Here is a 25272-nt window from a genome sequence, read left to right as displayed (position 1 = left end):
CGTGTTGTAAAAGTCAACTAAAATGCCGGGAACAATGGGCTAGTAACCCCTTTTCCTGTAACGATTACTAAAAAGAATAAGAAGAAGAAAATTGTCAAAGTGGGAAGTCTGAATGTGCGTGGATGTTGTGCAGATGATAAGAAAGAGATGAATGTGGATGTTATGAATGAGAAGAAGCTGGATGTCCTGGCTTTAAGTGAAACAAAGCTGAAGGGGGTGGGAGAGTTTCAGTGGAGAGGAATAAATGGGATTAGGTCAGGGGTTTCAAATAGACTTAGAGCTAAAGAAGGAGTAGCAATAATGTTGAAGGATAAGCTATGGCAGGAAAAGAGGGACTATAAATGTATTAATTCAAGGATTATGTGGAGTAAAATAAAGATTGGATGTGAAAAGTGGGTTATAATAAGCGTGGATGCACCTGGAGAAGAGAGAAGTGTAGAGGAGAGAGAGAGAGATTTTGGGAAATGTTGAGTGAATGCGTGGGGAGTTTTGCATCAAGTGTGAGAGTAATGGTGGTTGGGGATTTCAATGCTAAAGTGGGTAAAAATGTTATGGAGGGAGTAGTAGGTAAATTTGGGGTGCCAGGGGTAAATGTAAATGGGGAGCCTTTAATTGAGCTATGTGTAGAAAGAGGTTTGGTAATAAGTAATACATATTTTATGAAAAAGAGGATAAATAAATATACAAGGTATGATGTAGCATGTAATGAAAGTAGTTTATTAGATTATGTATTGGTGGATAAAAGGTCGATGGGTAGGCTCCAGGATGTACATGTTTATAGAGGGGCAACTGATGTATCGGATCATTATTTAGTTGTAGCTACAGTTAGAGTAAGAGGTAGATGGGAAAAGAGGAAGGTGGCAACAACAAGTAAGAGGGAGGTGAAAGTGTATAAACTAAGGGAGGAGGAAGTTCGGGTGAGATATAAGCGACTATTGGCAGAAAAGTGGGCTAGTGCAAAGATGAGTAGTGGGGGGGTTGAAGAGGGTTGGAATAGTTTTAAAAATGCAGTATTAGAATGTGGGGCAGAAGTTTGTGGTTATAGGAGGGTGGGGGCAGGAGGAAAGAGGAGTGATTGGTGGAATGATGAAGTAAAGGGTGTGATAAAAAAGAAAAAGGGAGCTAATGAGAGGTTTTTACAAAGCAGAAGTGTTATAAGAAGAGCAGAGTATATGGAGAGTAAAAGAAAGGTAAAGAGAGTGGTGAGAGAGTGCAAAAGGAGAGCAGATGATAGAGTGGGAGAGGCACTTTCAAGAAATTTTAATGAAAATAAGAAAAAATTTTGGAGTGAGTTAAACAAGTTAAGAAAGCCTAGGGAAAGTATGGATTTGTCAGTTAAAAACAGAGTAGGGAAGTTAGTAGATGGGGAGATGGAGGTATAAGGTAGATGGCGAGAATATTTTGAGGAACTTTTAAATGTTAAGGAAGAGAGGTAGTAATTTCATGCACTGGTCAGGGAGGTATACCATCTTTTAGGAGTGAAGAAGAGCAGAATGTAAGTGTGGGGGAGGTACGTGAGGCATTACGTAAAATGAAAGGGGGTAAAGCAGCTGGAACTGATGGGATCATGACAGAAATGTTAAAAGCAGGGGGGGATATAGTGTTGGAGTGGTTGGTACTTTTGCTTAATAAATGTATGAAAGAGGGGAAGGTACCTAGGGATTGGCAGAGAGCATGTATAGTCCCTTTATATAAAGGTAAAGGGGACAAAAGAGACTGTAAAAATTATAGAGGAATAAGTTTACTGAGTATACCAGGAAAAGTGTACGGTAGGGTTATAATTGAAAGAATTAGAGGTAAGACAGAATGTAGGATTGCGGATGAGCAAGGAGGTTTCAGAGTGGGTAGGGGATGTGTAGATCAAGTGTTTACATTGAAGCATATATGTGAACAGTATTTAGATAAAGGTAGGGAAGTTTTTATTGCATTTATGGATTTAGAAAAGGCATATGATAGAGTGGATAGAGGAGCAATGTGGCAGATGTTGCAAGTATATGGAATAGGTGGTAAGTTATTAAATGCTGTAAAGAGTTTTTATGAGGATAGTGAGGCTCAGGTTAGGGTGTGTAGAAGAGAGGGAGACTACTTCCCGGTAAAAGTAGGTCTTAGACAGGGATGTGTAATGTCACCATGGTTGTTTAATATATTTATAGATGGGGTTGTAAAGGAAGTAAATGCTAGGGTGTTCGGGAGAGGGGTGGGATTAAATTTTGGGGAATCAAATTCAAAATGGGAATTGACACAGTTACTTTTTGCTGATGATACTGTGCTTATGGGAGATTCTAAAGAAAAACTGCAAAGGTTAGTGGATGAGTTTGGGAATGTGTGTAAAGGTAGAAAGTTGAAAGTGAACATAGAAAAGAGTAAGGTGATGAGGGTGTCAAATGATTTAGATAAAGAAAAATTGGATATCAAATTGGGGAGGAGGAGTATGGAAGAAGTGAATGTTTTCAGATACTTGGGAGTTGACGTGTCGGCGGATGGATTTATGAAGGATGAGGTTAATCATAGAATTGATGAGGGAAAAAAGGTGAGTGGTGCGTTGAGGTATATGTGGAGTCAAAAAACGTTATCTATGGAGGCAAAGAAGGGAATGTATGAAAGTATAGTAGTACCAACACTCTTATATGGGTGTGAAGCTTGGGTGGTAAATGCAGCAGCGAGGAGACGGTTGGAGGCAGTGGAGATGTCCTGTTTAAGGGCAATGTGTGGTGTAAATTATTATGCAGAAAATTCGGAGTGTGGAAATTAGGAAAAGGTGTGGAGTTAATAAAAGTATTAGTCAGAGGGCAGAAGAGGGGTTGTTGAGGTGGTTTGGTCATTTAGAGAGAATGGATCAAAGTAGAATGACATGGAAGGCATATAAATCTATAGGGGAAGGAAGGCGGGGTAGGGGTCGTCCTCGAAAGAGTTGGAGAGAGGGGGTAAAGGAGGTTTTGCGAGCAAGGGGCTTGGACTTCCAGCAAGCGTGCGTGAGCGTGTTAGATAGGAGTGAATGGAGACGAATGGTACTTGGGACCTGACGATCTGTTGGAGTGTGAGCAGGGTAATATTTAGTGAAGGGATTCAGGGAAACCAGTTATTTTCATATAGTCGGACTTGAGTCCTGGAAATGGGAAGTACAATGCCTGCACTTTAAAGGAGGGGTTTGGGATATTGGCAGTTTGGAGGGATATGTTGTGTATCTTTATATGTGTATGCTTCTGAACTGTTGTATTCTGAGCACCTCTGCAAAAACTGTGATAATGTGCGAGTGTGGTGAAAGTGTTGAATGATGATGAAAGTATTTTCTTTTTGGGGATTTTCTTTCTTTTTTTGGGTCACCCTGCCTCGGTGGGAGACGGCCGACTTGTTGAAAAAAAAAAAAAAATCAGGGTAAACAAGTTCTAACCATACAATAGAGCGGAAAAGTAATGTGAAGGACCTGGGAGTGATAATGTCAGTGGATCTCACCTTCAAAGACCACAACAATGTACCTATCTCATCTGCTAGGAAAATGATAGGATGGATAATGAGAACCTTCAAAACTAGGGATGCCAAGCCCATAATGATTCTCTTCAAATCGCTTGTGCTCTCTAGGCTGGAATATTGCTGTATACTAATGGCCCCCTTCAAGGCTGGTGACATTGCAGACCTGGAGAGTGTACAAAGAACTTTCATGGCACACATAAGTACAATAAGGCACCTAAATTACTGGGAATGGTTGAAAGTCCTTGATCTGTATTCCCTGGAACACAGGTGAGAGAGATACATGATAATATACACTTGGAAGGTCCTGTAGGGATTGGTACCAAACCTGCACACAAAAATCACTCCCTATGAAAGAAAAAGACCCGGCAGGAGATGCAACATTCCCCCAATGAAAAGCAGGGGTGCCACGAGTATATTGAGAGACAACACAGTAAGTGTCCGGGGCCCAAGACTGTTCAACTGCCTCCTAGCATACATAAGGGGGATTACCAATAGACCCCTGACTGTCTTTAAGAAGGCACTGGACAGGCACCTGAAGTCAGTACCTGACCAACCGGGCTGTAGTTCAAACATCAGCTTGTGTGTGGCCAGTAGTAACGGCCTGGTTGATCGGACCTTGAACCACCATGAGGCCTGGTCTCAGACCGAGCAGCACGGGTGTTGACCCTCGAAACCCTCTCCAGGTAAACTCCAGGTAAATAACTATGCTGTTTGGACTTATTTTAAAGCACCTCAATTCAGGGAATGAACCAATGGCAAACCAATACTAAAACTAACAGGTCAGTGCTCTAACCACCTAACTGCACAAACTTAATAAGACTGACTCAACTAGGTGTACTGTACTTCTATACACTTCACCTAGTAGCATTCAAATAATAATAAATAATTTTTTTTAAACATACTGACTGTCTCTCACCCAGGCAGGATGCCCTAAAAAATGAAACAAAAGTTTTCCATCTTTTACATTTAGTAATTTATACATTTAGTAATTTATAGTAATTTCCATTACCTACCATCCGACTTGCGACCTGCTCGACATACGACCATTCGACTTATGACTGTGTTTTGTATGCCAAATTTCTGGGAAATAAACAACTGTTTGTGTTGTATGCAGTGTTTATCCTAAACCTTACAGTATAAAATACAGTACTAACAGCATAAAAAGTAAAGTAAAAAATGAAATACCAAAATACAGTGGACCCCCAGTATTCGATATTAATCCGTTCCTGAGAGCTCATCGTATGCCAAAATTATCGAAAGACGAATTAATTTTCCCCATAAGAAATAATGGAAATCAAATTAATCCGTGCAAAACACCCAAAAGTATGAAAAAAAAAAATTTACCACATGAAATATTAAATTTAATGCACACAAACTGAAGAAGACATGTACAGTTTGTAGTACTCTACTAACAATAGAATACATGACACTTACCTTTAATGAAGATCTGGTGATTATTGATGGGATGAGAGGAGGGGAGAGTGTCGAACTTATTGTTTAGAAGGGGAATCCCCTTCCATTAGGACTTGAGGTAGCAAGTCCTTTTCCAGGGTTACTTCCCTTCTTCTTTCAATGCCACTAGGACCAGCTTGAGAGTCACTGGACCTCTGTCGCACAGCAAATCTGTCCATAGAGCTCTGTACCTCCCGTTCCTTTACGATTTGTCTAAAATGGGCCACAACACTGTCATTGTAACAGTCACCAGCACGGCTTGCAATAGCAGTTCAACCCACTTTGCACACATTTTCTTAATTTTTGAAGTAGGCACAACGGATTCCACAACTGGCATAGGCTTCTCAGGGTTAGCCCCAAACCCTTCAAAATCTTTCTTAATTTCCATACTAATTCTCACCCTTTTTACCACAGGGTTGGCACTAGAAGCTTTCTTGGGGCCCATGGTGACTTATTTTGCAGAAACAAGCACCAAAAACACTGTGATAATATGGAATGTACCGAATGTATCCTTAGATGCGAGCACACTGGCTGGCTTGTAAACACTGGCACGCACGGGACAGTTCAGGCCACACGTGGACACGTCTCAGACAAATCGCGTGTGGCGAGGCAAAATTTTTGTGTTAAAATGTATCGAATACCGGATTTAACGGATACAGATGCATCAAATACCGGGGGTCCACTGTAAAACAATAAAATAAAGTCATTACAAAAACGTAATGTTGATATTCAATAGTAAGGTTCGACTTACATCCACTTCAACTTACGACTGGTTGGTCGGAACCGAACTCGGTCGTAAGTTGGCTGGCACCTGTAATTACATACAGGAAATAGTAGCCTAAAAAATCATATGACATACATAATTATTAATCACTTTTACACTGCAAAATGTGAACAGCAGAGCCAAGATGTACCTGGTAGTCCCGAGCATTTACATCACCACGATTCTCCAGCAACAAGAACATTATGTCAATGAGTCCTTTGTATGCAGCCATGTGAAGTGGGGTGCGACCTGAGTAGTCTTGAACATTTACTGAAGTACCTAAAAATATGAATGTTAAATAGAATGTACTGTATCTTCCATACTCAATGAGTATTAAAATTAAACAGATTTAATTTTGTTTTGCAAAATGCATGCTATTTAAAATGTAATAGACAGTATAAAAATATTTGTAATCAAATCAATATAATAGTTCTTGATAACTCACACTTACTGAAGATGAAACATCTGTGAGACAGTGACAGATAGGTGTGAATGGAGACAAGTAGTTTTCAAAGGACATGCTATTGGAATGTGAACAAGGTAACATTTATGAAGGGATGCAGGGAAACGGGTTAGATGGGACTGGAGTCCTAGAGGTGTAAAGTACAGTGCCTGCACTCTGAAGGTAGGGTGGGGATATGGCTCCCAGAAATAAGGTTTGGATCCAGTTTTATACAGTACAAAATGCAGATACAGTAATGATATTCATTTCTTCCAAAAAAAAAAAACAGTTCCAGTGACATGAATTTTTGATATATGTTACAGTAATGTATTTTTTCACCACATCAGCCATCTACTACTGAGGAAGGGCAACCTAAAAAAACAAAAAAAACAAAAAAAGAGGAAACACATTCATCATCATTCATTCAATTACTATCTTCCCAAAAACTATGCCAGCATAACAGTTCAGAAGACCCTCCAGAATGCTGGCACTGTACTTCCCACCTCGAGAACTTAAGTCCAGCTAACCAATTTCAACTCATTAGGATGTGAATATATCTGATTACTGACCCCTGTCCAGTAATAGTCTGTGATGTACCTGCTCTGATGAGTATTTGTGCAAGGTATAGATGGCCATTCAACACTGCATGGTGGAGAGCACACTGTCCTTCATTATCCCGGTGATCAAGAGATGCTCCTTCTTTAGCCAAAATTTTCACTATCTGTGCATGTCCAGCCTGAGCTGCATGAAGCAGAGGAGTACGGCCATCTTTGGCGCACACATCAGGAGGTGCACGAAGTCGAAGAAGAACACGAACAGTGGAGACGTGCCCGGCTCCTGCAGCAATATGTAGGGCTGTGCATCCTCTAGGATCATCTTGAGTGAGAGAAGCACCATGTCTCACCATTACTGTCAGAGCAGTGTCAGCACGACGCGCTGCAGCCCACAAAAGGGCTGTGTGACCTTCCTTGGTTGGATCATCACGTACGCAAGGCCGCCTTACCAGCTGCAAAAATAACAAGCATGTATGGTAGTCATGAATGCTGTAAAAATATGAATTCAATTTTTTAGTACAAATTTTATTTTTTACCACAACTGCCATCTCCCACCAAGGAGTGACCCGAAAAAGAAAAAACAAAAGTGTGTGTTCCTTTTACATTTACTAATTTATAGAGGAGGGGTTGCCCCTTGCACCCATTAGTGCAAATACAATAATCAAATATAATGCAGAACAACACAAAATTTCATTCATTAACCATGTTGTAAAGCACTCCAGAATATGAAGTTATTCTATAATAAAGTTGTGTTGCTTTACAAAACTAATATCAATTGCAATGTAACATTCTTCAACCTCAAAGATAACTTGTAATTGTTTCTTTTTTAATTACGAGAAGCTCACCAATGACAAATTTAACTGACTAAAACAGATTCTGAAATCTGGGCAATTTAACTTCATCATAGCAATGAAAATTTAGTATTTTACTGTACCAAGTAACAGGCCATCTTAGATTACATCAATTATCGGATGTAAAATTCCAAAGGGTCTCTAGAATGTTTTGTAATAACATAGGTTAATAAAATTTTACTTACAAAAGTTGTAAATAAATAAAAATTAGCACATTTTTAAATTCCAATATGTACATCATTGATACAAAATTATGGGACATTTATTTCATACATTATGGAAAGCCACTGGATATGTGGAACATTTTGGACAGACTAAAACTAAACCTTAAACCTACTTGACTTTCCAGATATTTGGGAGTTGACGTGTCAGCTGATGGATTTATGAAGGATGGGGTTAATCATAGAATTGATGAAGGAAAAAAGGTGAGTGGTGCATTGAGGTATATGTGGAGGCAAAAAATATTATCTATGGAGGCAAAGAAGGGAATGTATGAAAGTATAGTAGTACCAACACTCTTATATGGGTACGAAGCTTGGGTTGTAAATGCTGCAGCGAGGAGGCGGTTGGAGGCAGTGATGTCCTGTCTAAGGGCAATGTGTGGTGTAAATATTATGCAGAAAATTCGGAGTGTGGAAATTAGGAGAAGGCGTGGAGTTAATAAAAGTATTAGTCAGAGGGCTGAAGAGGGTTTGTTGAGCTGGTTTGGTCATTTAGAGAGAATGGATCAAAGTAGAATGACATGGAGAGCCTATAAATCTGTAGGGAAATGAAGGCGGGGTAGGGGTCATCCTCGAAAAGGTTGCAGGGAGGGGGTAAAGGAGGTGTTGTGGGCGAGGGGTTTGGACTTCCAGCAAGCGTGCGTGAGCATGTTAGATAGGAGTGAATGGAGACAAATAGCATTTGGGACCTGATGAGCTGTTGGAGTGTGAGCAGGTTAATACAGTGGACCCCCGCATAACGATCAGCTCCCAACTCGACCAATTATGTATTTGTATTTTTGTAAGTGCTTTTGTAGGTGTATTTTTGGGGGTCTGAAATGGACTAATCTAATTCACAATATTTCTTATGGGAACAAAATCGGTCTATAACGGCACCAAAACAGACTTCTGGATTGAAATAATATCGTTATGCGGGGGTCCACTGTATTTAGTGAAGGGATTCAGGGAAACCGGTTATTTTATATAACCGGACTTGAGTCCTGGAAATGGGAAGTACAATGCCTGCACTCTAAAGCAGGGGTTTGGGATATTGGCAGTTTGGAGGGATATATTGTGTATTTTTATATGTACGTATATACGTCTAAACTGTTGTATTCTGGGTATCTCTGCAAAAACAGTGATTATGTGTGAGTGAGGTGAGAGCGTTGAATGATGATGAAAGTATTTTCATTTTGGGGATTTTCTTTCTTTTTGGGTGACCCTGCCTTGGTGGGAGACGGCCGACTTGTTGAAAAAAAAAATATATCGTACATATATAATGCAACCCCTTTCTCCTGTATGCATTACTAAATTTAAAAAGAGAAACTCTAGTTTTTCTTTTTAGGTCATCCTGCCTCAGTGGGATGTGGTTCGTTTGTTGAAAAATAAAAAAGTATGTCAGATGATTAACAGATAATGTATGAATGAAGGGTAATTCTTTTACTTTCGGACACCAGTTATCTACCACCAAGGAAGGGTGACACAAAAAAGAAGAAACATTTTTATTGTCATTCATTCAATCACTGTCCTGCCAAACATCACAGCTTGGATGACCATTCGAGCTACAACATCTCCACCTGTCCTTCAGAGGGGTCGGGATGTTGTAATACTATTTTTATTATCACACTGGCCGATTCCCACCAAGGCAGGGTGGCCCGAAAAAGAAAAACTTTCACCATCATTCACTCCATCACTGTCTTGCCAGAAGGGTGCTTTACACTACAGTTTTTAAACTGCAACATTAATACTCCTCCTTCAGAGTGCAAGCACTGTACTTCCCATCTCCAGGACTCAAGTCCGGCCTGCCGGTTTCCCTGAACCCCTTCATAAATGTTACTTTGCTCACACTCCAACAGCACGTCAAGTATTAACCCTTTCAGGGTCCGTCCCGTAGATCTACGGCTGGTCGGTGAGTGTCCAAACCGTAGATCTACGCCAAAATTCTAGCGCCGTCAAATTTAGCGCGAAAGCGCTCATAGGCCTACATATGAGAGAATGGGTCTGCGCGGTGGGTGTGCGCCATAAACAAAAAATCTAGGCGCCTGCATAGCATTGTGGGAACGCCGGCTCAGTCACCCTTGTTCACCATGTCTCGTCGCAAGTCAGCTCTCACTCCCCGGAAAATTGGGACTCTCCTCTTCCTGTCTGATAGTTCTGACACTGATGGAAGTGGAAATGAAGACGAATTCTACGGCTTTGATGAGTTAGTGACCGAAAATAATGACCAGGATATCGATAATAGTGCAGAAAACCCCGACGATCCTCGACCTTCTACCTCTGGTGTGGGCACTCGTGACTCACGGTCGGTTGTTCCTAAACGTAAGAGAAAACTAATATTTTCCCGTGGTCTGGCCTCTGACTTCAGTAATGACGATGATTCTGACGTGGATTGTGATTTTATTGCGCTCGACGATCATTCGAGTAGTGATAGTGAGGAAACATATTCACCAGTGAAGCGTCGGTATGTGCGCCGCCGCATGCGCTCGGGTAGTGTACCCTATGCTATGCCCAGGGGACGGAGTACATCCCGTAGTACATCCCGGAGTACATCCCGTGGCCCTACACCCGTTTTAGGTAGTGATAGTGAGGATGATGTGGCTACACTTGGCATGGATGGGCCACAGACATCAGTGGATGGTGTTAGTGGGGCTGGTGGTGGTAGTGGCACCGCCATGCGTGACTCGCTGTGCCACGCGGGAACCCACGCTGCTGACTCGTCAGTTCAAGGACAAAGCGGAGCGTCACCCACCAGCCCGCCACAACCACCCGTACAACCAGCCTATGATGTCCAGTATCCACCAGCAAACCGTATCTGGGATTGGCAGCAAAATCCCAATTTTGTTCCCAGCCCTCACCACTTTGATGACTCGCAAAGTGGAATTCTACCTACCTGTCCCCTTGGAACCACGGCCAATGAACTGGAATTCTTTGAATTATTCTTTGACCAGCCATTGATGGAAACTATTGTCAGGGAAAGTAATAAGTATTTTCAGTACACCATGGCAAATACGATCTTATCACCACAGTCAAGACTACACAGGTGGAAAGAGACGACTGTTGCAGAAATGTATTTGCTTTTTGCAACAATAATGCTTATGCCTCACGTCTATAAGCATAATATAAAAGCATACTGGTCCACAGATCGGCTAATTTGTACCCCATCCTTCAGTGAAATAATACCAGTGAACAGGTTTATCTTACTCTTACGTATGTTGCACTTCTCTGACAAAACCAGGCCTGACAGAAGTGACAGGTTATACAAGATTAGAAATGTTTTCATGTATCTCAAACAAAAGTTCAGGATATACTTTTATCCATTCAAGAATCTTGTAATTGACGAGTCTTTGATTTTGTTCAAAGGTAGAATGTCATTCAAGCAGTATATACCGAGCAAGAGGAACCGCTTTGGTATAAAATTGTTTGTACTCTGTGATTGTGACAGTGGCCTGGTGTTGGATATTGTTGTATACACGGGTAGTAAAACATTGAAAGATACCAAGATGTTATTGGGTATATCAGGTGACGTAGTGAGAAACATGATGGCACCTTATCTTGGTAAGGGCCATACATTATATACCGATAACTGGTACACAAGCCCATTACTCAGTGATTTCATGCGAGTGAACAAGACAGATGTGTGTGGCACAGTGCGTTCTAATCGTAAACATATGCCCAGGCTCAACGCAGGTGTTCGTGGTGATGACGTGCAGGTGTTTACTGCCAATGACATCATGGCATTACGGTGGCATGACAAACGAGATGTCACATTGTTGACAACCATTCACCGTAATGAAATGCAAGACAGTGGCAAAGTTGATCGAGTGACTAATGAACGTATTCGAAAACCAGTGACAGTGATTGATTATACACAAAACATGCGCTTGGTTGACAAGTGTGACATGCAGATTGGTTTTGTTGACTGTGTTCGTAAGAGTTACAAGTGGTACATGAAACTTTTCTTCCATCTCATGGACATTTCAATGCTGAATGCATATAATATGTACCAAATAAAGACTGGTAACAGACCACCGTATGGTGAATTTTGTTTGTCTGTTGTCAGACAACTCATAATGAAGTACCAGGTAACAACACCTGCAATACAACATGGTCCTCGAATTCATCACAATATACCCAAGCGTTTGAGAAGAGAAGGTGATCATTTCATAATACAGCTTCCTTCAACTCAAAAGAAATTTGCTCAGAAGAGATGCATTGTCTGTGCACAAACAAAACGACGGCAACAAAGACGCAAAGACACTCGGTTTATGTGTGAGGAATGTAAGGTGCCTCTGTGCATGGTGCCTTGTTTCAAGGAGTTCCACAAGCTCCAGCAGTTCTAAAACCATGTCCAGTGATTGTAAATATGTAAATATATGATAGAACATTAGTATTATACAATATTTGTGCATGTTTATTGTAATAAACAACAGTGGTAAACAATAATATGATAATAACTTTAGTGCGGTTATTGTGTTCAATACAGTGAGTTTATATATATAAATTATATACAGTATTGGTCTCTCAGGCCCCAAATGTTAGTAGGAATAGAAAAAAATTGGAAAAGAAAAGAAAAAACAACTAAAACAACAAAATAATATAATACGCGTATGTGGAATTCGTCGATGTTGCCGCCACCACATCATTTTCTACAAACTTCTTGGCACTGTATCTCGGTAAGTACTGATCAGATTCTAATTTTTTTTGTTTTATTACCTTCACAAAAATATGCTCTTTAATTCTGTAAGAAAAAATAATTTTTTTTTTTTTCAAAATTTCTTGGACACTGGTGCGTGACTTCAGATTTTGGCCTTGGACCCTGAAAGGGTTAAAAACCATTTGTCTCCATTCACTCCTATCAAACACGCTCACGCATGCCTGCTGGAAGTCCAAGCCCCTCGCACACAAAACCTCCTTTACCCCCTCCCTCCAACCTTTCCTAGGCCGACCCCTACCCCGCCTTCCTTCCACTACAGACTGATACACTCTTGAAGTCACTCTGTTTCGCTCCATTCTCTCTACATGTTCGAACCACCTCAACAACCCTTCCTCAGCCCTCTGGACAACAGTTTTGGTAATCCCGTACCTCCTCCTAACTTCCAAACTACGAATTCTCTGCATTATATTCACACCACACATTGCCCTCAGACATGACATCTCCACTGCCTCCAGCCTTCTCCTCGCTGCAACATTCATCACCCATGCTTCACACCCATATAAGAGCGTTGGTAAAACTATACTCTCATACATTCCCCTCTTTGCCTCCAAGGACAAAGTTCTTTGTCTCCACAGACTCCTAAGTGCACCACTCACCCTTTTCCCCTCATCAATTCTATGATTCACTTCATCTTTCATAGACCCATCCGCTGACACGTCCACTCCCAAAAATCTGAATACATTCACCTCCTCCATACTCTCTCCCTCCAATCTGATATCCAATCTTTCATCACCTAATCTTTTTTGTTATCCTCATTACCTTACTCTTTCCTGTATTCACTTTTAATTTTCTTCTTTTGCACACCCTACCAAATTCATCCACCAATCTCTGCAGCTTCTCTTCAGAATCTCCCAACAGCACAGTGTCATCAGCAAAGAGCAACTGTGACAACTCCCACTTTATGTGTGATTCTTTATCTTTTAACTCCACACCTCTTGCCAAGACCCTCGCATTTACTTCTCTCACAACCCCATCTATAAATATATTAAATAACCACGGTGACATCACACATCCTTGTCTAAGGCCTACTTTTACTGGGAAATAATTTCCCTCTTTCCTACATACTCTAACTTGAGCCTCACTATCCTCGTAAAAACTCTTCACTGCTTTCAGTAACCTACCTCCTATACCATACACCTGCAACATCTGCCACATTGCCCCCCTATCCACCCTGTCATATGCCTTTTCCAAGTCCATAAATGCCACAAAGACCTCTTTAGCCTTATCTAAATACTGTTCACTTATATGTTTCACTGTAAACACCTGGTCCACACACCCCCTACCTTTCCTAAAGCCTCCTTGTTCATCTGCTATCCTATTCTCCGTCTTACTCTTAATTCTTTCAATAATAACTCTACCATACACTTTACCAGGTATACTCAACAGACTTATCCCCCTGTAATTTTTGCACTCTCTTTTGTCCCCTTTGCCTTTATACAAAGAAACTATGCATGCTCTCTGCCAATCCCTAGGTACCTTACCCTCTTCCATACATTTATTAAATAGTTGCACTAACCACTCCAAAACTATATCCCCACCTGCTTTTAACATTTCTATCTTTATCCCATCAATCCCGGCTGCCTTACCCCCTTTCATTTTACCTACTGCCTCACGAACTTCCCCCACACTCACAACTGGCTCTTCCTCACTCCTACAAGATGTTATTCCTCCTTGCCCTATACAAGAAATCACAGCTTCCCTATCTTCATCAACATTTAACAATTCCTCAAAATATTCCCTCCATCTTCCCAATGCCTCTAACTCTCCATTTAATAACTCTCCTCTCCTATTTTTAACTGACAAATCCTTTTGTTCTCTAGGCTTCCTTAACTTGTTAATCTCACTCCAAAACTTTTTCTTATTTTCAACAAAATTTGTTGATAACATCTCACCCACTCTCTCATTTGCTCTCTTTTTACATTGCTTCACCACTCTCTTAACCTCTCTCTTTTTCTCCATATACTCTTCCCTCCTTGTATCACTTCTACTTTGTAAAAACTTCTCATATGCTAACTTTTTCTCCCTTACTACTCTCTTTACATCATCATTCCACCAATCGCTCCTCTTCCCTCCCGCACCCACTTTCCTGTAACCACAAACTTCTGCTGAACACTCTAACACTACATTTTTAAACCTACTCCATACCTCTTCGACCCCATTGCCTATGCTCTCATTAGCCCATCTATCCTCCAGTAGCTGTTTATATCCTACCCTAGCTGCCTCCTCTTTTAGTTTATAAACCTTCACCTCTCTCTTCCCTGATGTTTCTATTCTCCTTGTATCCCATCTACCTTTTACTCTCAGTGTAGCTACAACTAGAAAGTGATCTGATATATCTGTGGCCCCTCTATAAACATGTACATCCTGAAGTCTACTCAACAGTCTTTTATCTACCAATACATAATCCAACAAACTACTGTCATTTTGCCCTACATCATTTCTTGTATACTTATTTATCCTCTTTTTCTTAAAATATGTATTACCTATAACTAAGCCCCTTTCTATACAAAGTTCAATCAAAGGGCTCCCATTATCATTTACACCTGGCACCCCAAACTTACCTACCACACCCTCTCTAAAAGTTTCTCCTACTTTAGCATTCAGGTCCCCTACCACAATTACTCTCTCACTTGGTTCAAAGACTCCTATACATTCACTTAACATCTCCCAAAATCTCTCTCTCTTCTCTACATTCCTCTCTTCTCCAGGTGCATACACGTTTATTATGAACCACTTTTCGCATCCAACCTTTACTTTAATCCACATAATTCTTGAATTTACACATTCATATTCTCTTTTCTCCTTCCATAACTGATCCTTCAATATTACTGCTTCCCCTTCCTTTGCTCTAACTCTCTCAGATACTCCAGATTTAATCCCATTTATTTCCCCCCACCGAAACTCCCCTACCCCCTTCAGCTTTGTTTCACTTAGGGCCAGGACATCCAACTTCTTTTCATTCATAACATCAGCAATCATCTGTTTCTTGTCATCCGCACTACATCCATGCACATTCAAGCATCCCAGTTTTATAAAGTTTTTCTTCTTCTCTTTTTTAGTAAATGTCTACAGGAGAAGGGGTTACTAGCCCATTGCTCCCGGCATTTTAGTCGCCTCATACGACACGCATGGCTTACGGAGGAAAGATTCTTTTCCACTTCCCCATGGACAATAGAAGAAATAAAGAGGAACAAGAGCTATTTAGAAAAAGGAGAAAAACCTCGATGTATGTATATATATATGCATGTGCGTGTCTGTGAAGTGTGACCAAAGTGTAAGTAGGAGTAGCAAGATATCCCTGTTATCTAGCGTGTTTATGAGACAGAAAAAGAAACCAGCAATCCTACCATCATGCAAAACAGTTACAGGTTTCTGTTTCACAGTCATCTGGCAGGACAGTAGTACTTCCCTGGGTGGTTGCTGTCTACCAACCTACTACTAGTCCTAATGAATATATTGATCAATTAAGATGAAAATTAAACAACAAGGAAATAGAGTAGTAGTACTGATTCCTGAATAACCTGATCTTATACTCGGAGTATACCTGGAGGGTGTTCTGGGGGTCAACGTAGCAGCAGCCCAGTCCGTGGCCAGGTCCACAAATGGGCCAAAGATTACGGTCAATATCATCATTTTTAAAATGTTACACACATCTTGGTACTATACAAAAACTGAGTATAAGATCTTTAATAACAGGAGTGATGACCATATTTCACAAAAGCTGTAGAAATATAACCTCAATCAAGCCATTTTCTGTTTTCTTTTTTTTTGGCCACATTGGACATTTTCATGACAGGGTGACTCAAAAAGTTAACACATTCACAGGCACTCATTCAACAGCAGTCTTGCCAGTAATGTGTGGAAATACGGACATCACAATTGGTCATGTCTATGCATGTTAGTCAAATCATTCATGAGCAATATAAAACAATATAAACAACACTCTGTCATAAGTGCTTTTTTTTTGCACTAAAGCAACTTTATTCCAGGTTAAGAAAGATTGTAAGAGTAACAAAGTAATTACCGAAGAAGACAAATAAATAGTTAATATTTTCTCCCTAAATGAGATTAAACATAAAAACATAACATCAAACAAATATGAATAGTGATTATTTACACAACAGTAAGACAGAATTTCAAAGCATTTCCTAGTAAAAGACTTTTGATCCAAGAATTTGGAACTACCCTTTCCTTCCTTGGATCAAACCTGATTACCTCCTGTTTCCCATGTACTGTATGATCGTTGAGAGATTAGTGCTTCTCCGTGAATAAAAAAAAAAATAGTCCAAACATTCCTTTAATTCACTGCTTTACAATCATCTGAGTAATGCACAACACATTCATCCTGCTTTTGCATACAGATTTTTACCAGCTCTAGAGTATCAGCTTGAGTGAAACGAACAACATAAGCCTTCTTACCAGCTCTACAGTATCAGCATGATTGAGCTGAGCAGCATAATGTAGCGGAGTAGCACCATATACATCCACCGCCCCCAGATGAGCGCCTCGTTCCAGTAGTTTACCAACTATTGTAGTTAGTCCCCTGGATATATATACATGGTAGTAATACAACATCAATACTTAAAAAAGAATTAATAGTTTCTTAAAACAATATGCATTGTAACAAACAAATCAATACAGCTAAGGCTATGAATACAGTAAGCCCTTGATTTAGGGGATTAAGAGAAAGAGAAGCAGGTGGCCAGAAATGGTGACTGTGGTGTGTAGAAGTAAGAATGTTTTGCCATGACAGCAACAATAATGGATAGTTTTGTGACCAATGAAGACGGTGGTGTATAGAAGTAAGAATGTTTCGCTGTGATCCCAACAATAATGGACAGTTTTGTAAAGAATGAATTTTCCCGTTTCCAAATTAACCGAAAAAAAGCAGATTTTTGTTCCATATTTTCAAAAGTTCATTGGAGGTTTACTACTACTGACAAATTATACAATTAATCCTGCACTGTGAAAGTATGTATTTTGGAAATAAATAAAATCATATGTTATGTCATTTAATGAAACAGCCACATATAATATGGGTATAAAACATTCTAATATAAAGCGCACACAAAATTTTTGTAATATTCTGTTAAAATTGGCTACATATACAACTGTAGGCTCCTTATTATAGACCTCCAAAAAAGATGAATTTTGGCTGTATCTGCAGAAGGATTTGTTCTATCACTCCACCATGCTGGATCTTCTGTTAATGCAATGATGCATAAGACAGGATTAGTCATTATTAGTAGCATATACTATCCAATTATGGTGGATCTCCTGTTACTGCAATGATCCATAAATTATATACAGTAGGACCCCTGTATCTGCAGGGGATACGTTCCAAGGACCTGCCGTGGATACCAAAACTGTGGATAGCAGCAAACCCTATACAGTGGAACTTCTACTTACAAGTTTAATCTGTTCTGTGACCTTGCTCGCATCTGGTTTGCTCGTTTGCAGAGTCAATTTTCCTCATTTAAATTAACTGAAATGCAATTAATCCGTTCCGGCTCTCAGGAGGCACGACAAGATAAGTACTTCAATATTCCCCTAATATCATCTATATGACTTTTTTATCTATCACAATTCATCTAGTTTGACATAATAAACAATATAAATAACATAGAAACCTGATTTATACACTAGAAAAATAAAATATGTATGTCATTCACATGGTGGTATCGGCAGCGTTGGCAGCAGATGAGTTTGTCTGGAAACAGGACAAAATACTCCTTGAATATTTCACTAATATCAACTCTACAGCTTATTTATCTATCACAATTCGTCTAATATGACATAATACACAATATAAATAACACAAAAACCTGATATATGCTCTAGAAGGAATAAAATATGCCATTATGTAACAAGTGGTAATCACTGCTATCTAGTGACAGCCTTTTGAAGCCATCTATTATTACAGTGGAACCTCTACTTACAAGTTTAATCCTTTCTGTGACCTTGCTCGCATCTGAATTTGCTCGTTTGCAGAGTCAATTTTCCTCAATTAAATTAATTGAAATGCAATTAATCTATTCTGGCTCTCAGGAGGCACGATAAGATACTTCAATATTTCGCTAATATCAGCTACAGTGGAACCTCAAAAATCGAACTTAATCCGTTCCAGGAGCTAGTTCTAAATTCGAAAAGTCTGAAATTCGAAGCAATATTTCCCATAAGAAATAATGGAAATACAATTAATCCGTTCCAGAAACCCAAAAATATTCACACAAAAAATACATTTTATAGAGATTAATTACAGTTTTACATACAACAAATACTATAGTTTTTAATTATGTATAGTAATACATATAAAATAAAATTTTTACTTACCTTTATTGAAGATTGGTGATGGCATCTGGAAGATAGGGAGGAGGAGAGAGGGAGTTGGGGTTAGTGTTTGGAAGGAGAATCCCCCTCCACGAGGACTTCAGGTAAAGCCCTCTCTGGGGTTACTTCCCTTCTCTGTCTTTTAATGTCACTAGGACCAGCTTGAGAGTCACTGGACCCCTGTCTCACAAAATAACTGTCTACAGTCCTTAGTTTCTGGCGCCTCTTTAACATTTCCCTAAAATGGGACATGGTTCTGTCACTGAACTTGTTGCAAAGATAGCTTGTTTCACCTTGCTCAGGGTGGTACTTCTGCACAAACATTTGGACATCATTCCACTTGGCACAAATCTCCTTAATCTTTGAAGAAGGCTCCTCATCCACTCCCTATATTAACACCCTTCGCAACATCAGCTTCCTCGATTTGTTCTTTCTTTGACAGGATAGAACCGATGGTCGACTTGTTTTTCCCATACATCCTGGCAAGCTCAACAAGTCTCACACCACTCTCATACTTCTGTATTATTTCCTTCACATCTATGGTGTTTCTCACTTTCTTTACCACAGGGGTACCACTAGCAAGTTTCTTTGGGCCCATGGCAGCTTATTTCACAGTCCCACAAGCACTAAATACAACGAAATAATCATAAAATGCATGAATGAGAGTGCAGGTTAGTGTTCACTCAAGCATAAACAAAGCTAGACTGCTCACGGTGCCTGCGCGGGGACACGGACAGAGCGGGCCGGCAGACAGGTCCCGTACCCGGTGGTCCGAAAATAGGGGCGCGTTCGATAATAGGGACACAGTTTGTCCAAAAAAATGGTCCTATTTTCGAAACGTTCGATATGTGATACGTTCGATTTTTGAGGTTCCACTGTATACGGCTTATTCATCTATCACAATTCATCTAATATGACATAATAAACAATATAAATAACACAGAAACCTGATATATACTCTAGAAGAATAAAATGTCATTATGTGACAAGTGGAGGCAGCCACAACTGCTCCTGCATTGTTGTGGTAATCACTGCCATCTAGTGATGGCCTTTTGAATCCATCTATTATTATAATTATTATTATATAGTACATTATTATTATACATGTATTATTATTATATTATTATTATTATTTCTAGGTAGTAGGTTGGAAGACAGCAATTGCCCAGGGAGGTACTACCGTCCTGTCTCATAAACATGCAAGATTTCATGTACGTCTTGCTACTTCTACTTACACTTAGGTCACACTACACATACATGTACAAGCATATATATACACACCCTTCTGGGTTGTCTGCTATTTTCTTTCTAGTTCTTGTTCTTGTTTATTTCCTCTTATCTCCATGGGGAAGTGGAACAGAATTCTTCCTTCGTAAACCATGCATGTTGTAAGAGGCGACTAAAATGCCGGGAGCAAGGGGCTAGTAACCCCTTCTCCTGTATCAATTACTAAATTTGAAAAGAGAAACTTTTGTTTTTCTTTTTGGGCCACCCTGCCTCGGTGGGATACGGTTGGTTTGTTGAAAAAAAAAAAATTATTATTTTTTTTTATTATCACACTGGACGATTCCCACCAAGGCAGGGTGGCCCGAAAAAGAAAAACTTTCACCATCATTCACTCCATCACTGTCTTGCCAGAAGGGTGCTTTACACTACAGTTTTTAAACTGCAACATTAACACCCCTCCTTCAGAGTGCAGGCACTGTACTTCCCATCTCCAGGACTCAAGTCCGGCCTGCCGGTTTCCCTGAACCCCTTCATAAATGTTACTTTGCTCACACTCCAACAGCACGTCAAGTATTGAAAACCATTTGTCTCCATTCACTCCTATCAAACACGCTCACTCATGCCTGCTGGAAGTCCAAGCCCCTCGCACACAAAACCTCCTTTACCCCCTCCCTCCAACCTTTCCTAGGCCGACCCCTACCCCGCCTTCCTTCCACTACAGACTGATACACTCTTGAAGTTATTCTGTTTCGCTCCATTCTCTCCACATGTCCGAACCACCTCAACAACCCTTCCTCAGCCCTCTGGACAACAGTTTTGGTAATCCCGCACCTCCTCCTAACTTCCAAACTACGAATTCTCTGCATTATATTCACACCACACATTGCCCTCAGACATGACATCTCCACTGCCTCCAGCCTTCTCCTCGCTGCAACATTCATCACCCATGCTTCACACCCATATAAAGGCGTTGGCAAAACTATACTCTCATACATTCCCCTTTTGCCTCCAAGGACAAAGTTCTTTGTCTCCACAGACTCCTAAGTGCACCACTCACCCTTTTCCCCTCATCAATTCTATGATTCACCTCATCTTTCATAGACCCACCCGCTGACACGTCCACTCCCAAATATCTGAATACATTCACCTCCTCCATACTCTCTCCCTCCAATCTGATATCCAATCTTTCATCACCTAATCTTTTTGCTATCCTCATAACCTTACTCTTTCCTGTACTCACTTTCAATTTTCTTCTTTTGCACACCCTACCAAATTCATCCACCAATCTCTGCAACTTCTCTTCAGAATCTCCCAAGAGCACAGTGTCATCAGCAAAGAGCAACTGTGACAACTCCCACTTTATGTGTGATTCTTTATCTTTTAACTCCACGCCTCTTGCCAAGACCCTCGCATTTACTTCTCTTACAACCCCATCTATAAATATTTTAAACAACCACGGTGACATCACACATCCTTGTCTAAGGCCTACTTTTACTGGGAAATAATTTCCCTCTTTCCTACATACTCTAACTTGAGCCTCACTATCCTCGTAAAAACTCTTCACTGCTTTTAGTAACCTACCTCCTACACCATACACCTGCAACATCTGCCACAATGCCCCCCTATCCACCCTGTCATACGCCTTTTCCAAATCCATAAATGCCACAAAGACCTCTTTAGCCTTATCTAAATACTGTTCACTTATATGTTTCACTGTAAACACCTGGTCCACACACCCCCTACCTTTCCTAAAGCCTCCTTGTTCATCTGCTATCCTATTCTCAGTCTTACTCTTAATTCTTTCAATAATAACTCTACCATACACTTTGCCAGGTATACTCAACAGACTTATCCCCCTATAATTTTTGCACTCTCTTTTATCCCCTTTGCCTTTATACAAAGAAACTATGCATGCTCTCTGCCAATCCCTAGGTACCTTACCCTCTTCCATACATTTATTAAATAATTGCACCAACCATAATAAGCGTGTATGCACCTGTAGAAGAGAGGAATGCAGAGGAGAGAGAGAGATTTTGGGAGATGTTAAGTGAATGTATAGGAGCCTTTGAACCAAGTGAGAGAGTAATTGTGGTAGGGGACCTGAATGCTAAAGTAGGAGAAACTTTTAGAGAGGGTGTGGTAGGTAAGTTTGGGGTACCAGGTGTAAATGATAATGGGAGCCCTTTGATTGAACTTTGTATAGAAAGGGGTTTAGTTATAGGTAATACATATTTTAAGAAAAAGAGGATAAGTATACAAGATATGATGTAGGGAGAAATGACAGTAGTTTGTTGGATTATGTATTGGTAGATAAAAGACTGTTGAGTAGACTTCAGGATGTACATGTTTATAGAAGGGCCACAGATATATCAGATCACTTTCTAGTTGTAGCTACACTGAGAGTAAAAGGTAGATGGGATACAAGGAGAATAGAAGCATCAGGGAAGAGAGAGGTGAAGGTTTATAAACTAAAAGAGGAGGCAGTTAGGGTAAGATATAAACAGCTATTGGAGGATAGATGGGCTAATGAGAGCATAGGCAATGGGGTCGAAGAGGAATGGGGTAGGTTTAAAAATGTAGTGTTGGAGTGTTCAGCAGAAGTTTGTGGTTACAGGAAAGTGGGTGCGGGAGGGAAGAGGAGCGATTGGTGGAATGATGATGTGAAGAGAGTAGTAAGGGAGAAAAAGTTAGCATATGAGAAGTTTTTACAAAGTAGAAGTGATGCAAGGAGGGAAGAGTATATGGAGAAAAAGAGAGAGGTTAAGAGAGTGGTGAAGCAATGTAAAAAGAGAGCAAATGAGAGAGTGGGTGAGATGTTATCAACAAATTTTGTTGAAAATAAGAAAAAGTTTTGGAGTGAGATTAACAAGTTAAGAAAGCCTAGAGAACAAATGGATTTGTCAGTTAAAAATAGGAGAGGAGAGTTATTAAATGGAGAGTTAGAGGTATTGGGAAGATGGAGGGAATATTTTGAGGAATTGTTAAATGTTGATGAAGATAGGGAAGCTGTGATTTCGTGTATAGGGCAAGGAGGAACAACATCTTGTAGGAGTGAGGAAGAGCCAGTTGTGAGTGTGGGGGAAGTTCGTGAGGCAGTAGGTAAAATGAAAGGGGGTAAGGCAGCCGGGATTGATGGGATAAACATGACTTAAGAAATCGTAATGACACGATTGCAAATAAACCATACCCCCGGCCGGGATTGAACCCGCGGTCATAGAGTCTCAAAACTCCAGCCCGTCGCGCTAGCCACTAGACCAGCCAGCCACAATAAGATTCATCCAACTAGGTATATTTCTACACCATAGGTGTAGAAATATACCTAGTTGGATGAATCTTATTGTGGCTAGCTGGTCTAGTGGCTAGCGCGACGGGCTGGAGTTTTGAGACTCTATGACCGCGGGTTCAATCCCGGCCGGGGGTATGGTTTATTTGCAATCGTGTCATTACGATTTCTTAAGTCATGTTGACGGCAGTGAAGGGACTTGAGCTAGAGTTCGTCACGGCCACGCTAGCTGGAGATTCGTCTGTAAAAACTTGCATTTGTGGTCACAGAGGTGCCTGTGCTAACTTTCCTATGGTGTAGAAATATACCTAGTTGGATGAATCTTATTGTGGCTAGCTGGTCTAGTGGCTAGCGCAACGGGCTGGAGTTTTGAGACTCTATGACCGCGGGTTCAATCCCGGCCGGGGGTATGGTTTTTTTGATGGGATAAAGATAGAAATGTTAAAAGCAGGTGGGGATATAGTTTTGGAGTGGTTGGTGCAATTATTTAATAAAATTATTATTATTAATATTATATACACCTACCATCTGACTTACGACCGAGTTCGGTTCCAAGAAACCGGTCATAAGTTGAAATGGTCCTAAGTCGAACTTTACTACTGAATATCAACAAAACATTTTTGTAATGACTTTATTTTTATTTTGGTATTTTATGTTTTACTTTACTTTTTATTTTGTTAGTACTGTATTTCATACTGTAAGGTTTAGGATAAACATTGTGTACAACACAAATATTTGTTTATTTCCCAGAAATTTGGCATAAAAAACACGGTCGTAAGTCGAATGGTCGTAAGTCAAGCAGGTCGTAAGTCACATGGTAGGTGTACTATTATTATTATATGTATTATTATTATTATTATTTTTATTATTATTCTTTCTTTCAACACACCAGCCGTATCCCACCAAGGCGGGGTGGCCCAAAAGGAAAAACGAAAGTTTCTCCCTTTACATTCAGTAATATATACAGGAGAAGGGGTTACTAGCCTCTTGCTCCTGGCATTTTAGTCGCCTCTTACAACACGCATGGCTTATGGAGGAAGAATTCTGTTCCACTTCCCCATGGACATTTGTTTACTCTTGAACATCGCCAAAGAACTGAACATTTCTCCTACTTTGAGCTCAATTTCAAGGTACTTTTTGTTGTGAAACCAATCAAAATCATATCTATTTCTGTAACATATCTTCCATTCTATCAAATGAGACAAAAAAACAACATTTGAAAATAACGCAAATGGGCGGCTAATGGCTGAGAAGTGAACTCTGTTATTTATGGTCCAATTTCTTTCATTTTTGGTGTACGTTAAGAAGCATCTTTCCATCATACATTGTCCACGTTTCAATAAGATAGCCCAACAAACAACTGAGATCCAGTTCCCTAGATCAAGAGCAAGAGCCCCTCACCAGTGTCAAGGAACCTCCGTTGAGGCCCGCTCGCATCTGGAAATTTTGCTTGAGTCTGGAAGCAAAAAACCAACTGAGTGACTGCTTGTATCTGGAGAAACTCGCACATGGATGCACTCGTAAGTAGAGGTTCCACTGTATATAAGTCCTATACATACCTATTATAAAGTTTAATTGATAAATTATGTACAATAAGTGGAGAATTATCACTTTTTTTTACTGATGGGAAGCATTTCACAGTTTCTCTTAGGCTCTGAAGAACTGCCAGCTTTTCTACTTTTGCACTCTGGGGCTATTATGTAAAATTAAGAGGAATTTTTGGGCCACAGTAAACAATGGATAACTGAAACTGTGGATACCGAATCAGTGGATACGGTGGTTTCTACTGTACAAGGTATGTATATGGCTATCATCAACCAGTCCAGGTTTCCTGGCCTTGGCTACCTTTTACCCCCTGTGACAGAGTGGGTAGCATGCCAGGTTGACAATCTCAGGATGGCTAGGATGCAGCTTTGAATCCTGATCACATAAAAAAAAAAATTTACATTCATTCACAATTAATTTCTCAGTACAATGACAGTGAA

The 25272-nt window shown here is 40.2% G+C and overlaps 1 protein-coding gene across 4 annotated transcripts in view; it reads right to left on the bottom strand.

Moving 5' to 3' along the window:
• LOC128703839 (ankyrin repeat domain-containing protein 50) overlaps nucleotides 1-25272 on the bottom strand; it is a 125375-nt gene that overhangs the window by 70251 nt on the left and 29852 nt on the right. For all 4 annotated transcript variants that reach the window (XM_070103727.1, XM_070103728.1, XM_070103726.1 and 1 more), the window contains 3 exons: nucleotides 16867-16990; nucleotides 6726-7134; nucleotides 5838-5965 (listed from right to left, as the gene is read on the bottom strand). In XM_070103727.1, coding sequence (XP_069959828.1) covers nucleotides 5838-5965; nucleotides 6726-7134; nucleotides 16867-16990 — 661 coding nt within the window. The remainder of the gene's footprint in view (nucleotides 1-5837; nucleotides 5966-6725; nucleotides 7135-16866; nucleotides 16991-25272) is intronic.

Source organism: Cherax quadricarinatus, chromosome 87 (genome assembly GCF_038502225.1).
Source record: "Cherax quadricarinatus isolate ZL_2023a chromosome 87, ASM3850222v1, whole genome shotgun sequence".
Classification (NCBI taxonomy): Eukaryota; Metazoa; Arthropoda; class Malacostraca; order Decapoda; family Parastacidae; genus Cherax; species Cherax quadricarinatus.
The sequence above is the reverse complement of the archived record's forward strand: the minus strand, read 5'-3'. Positions and strand labels throughout refer to the sequence as shown.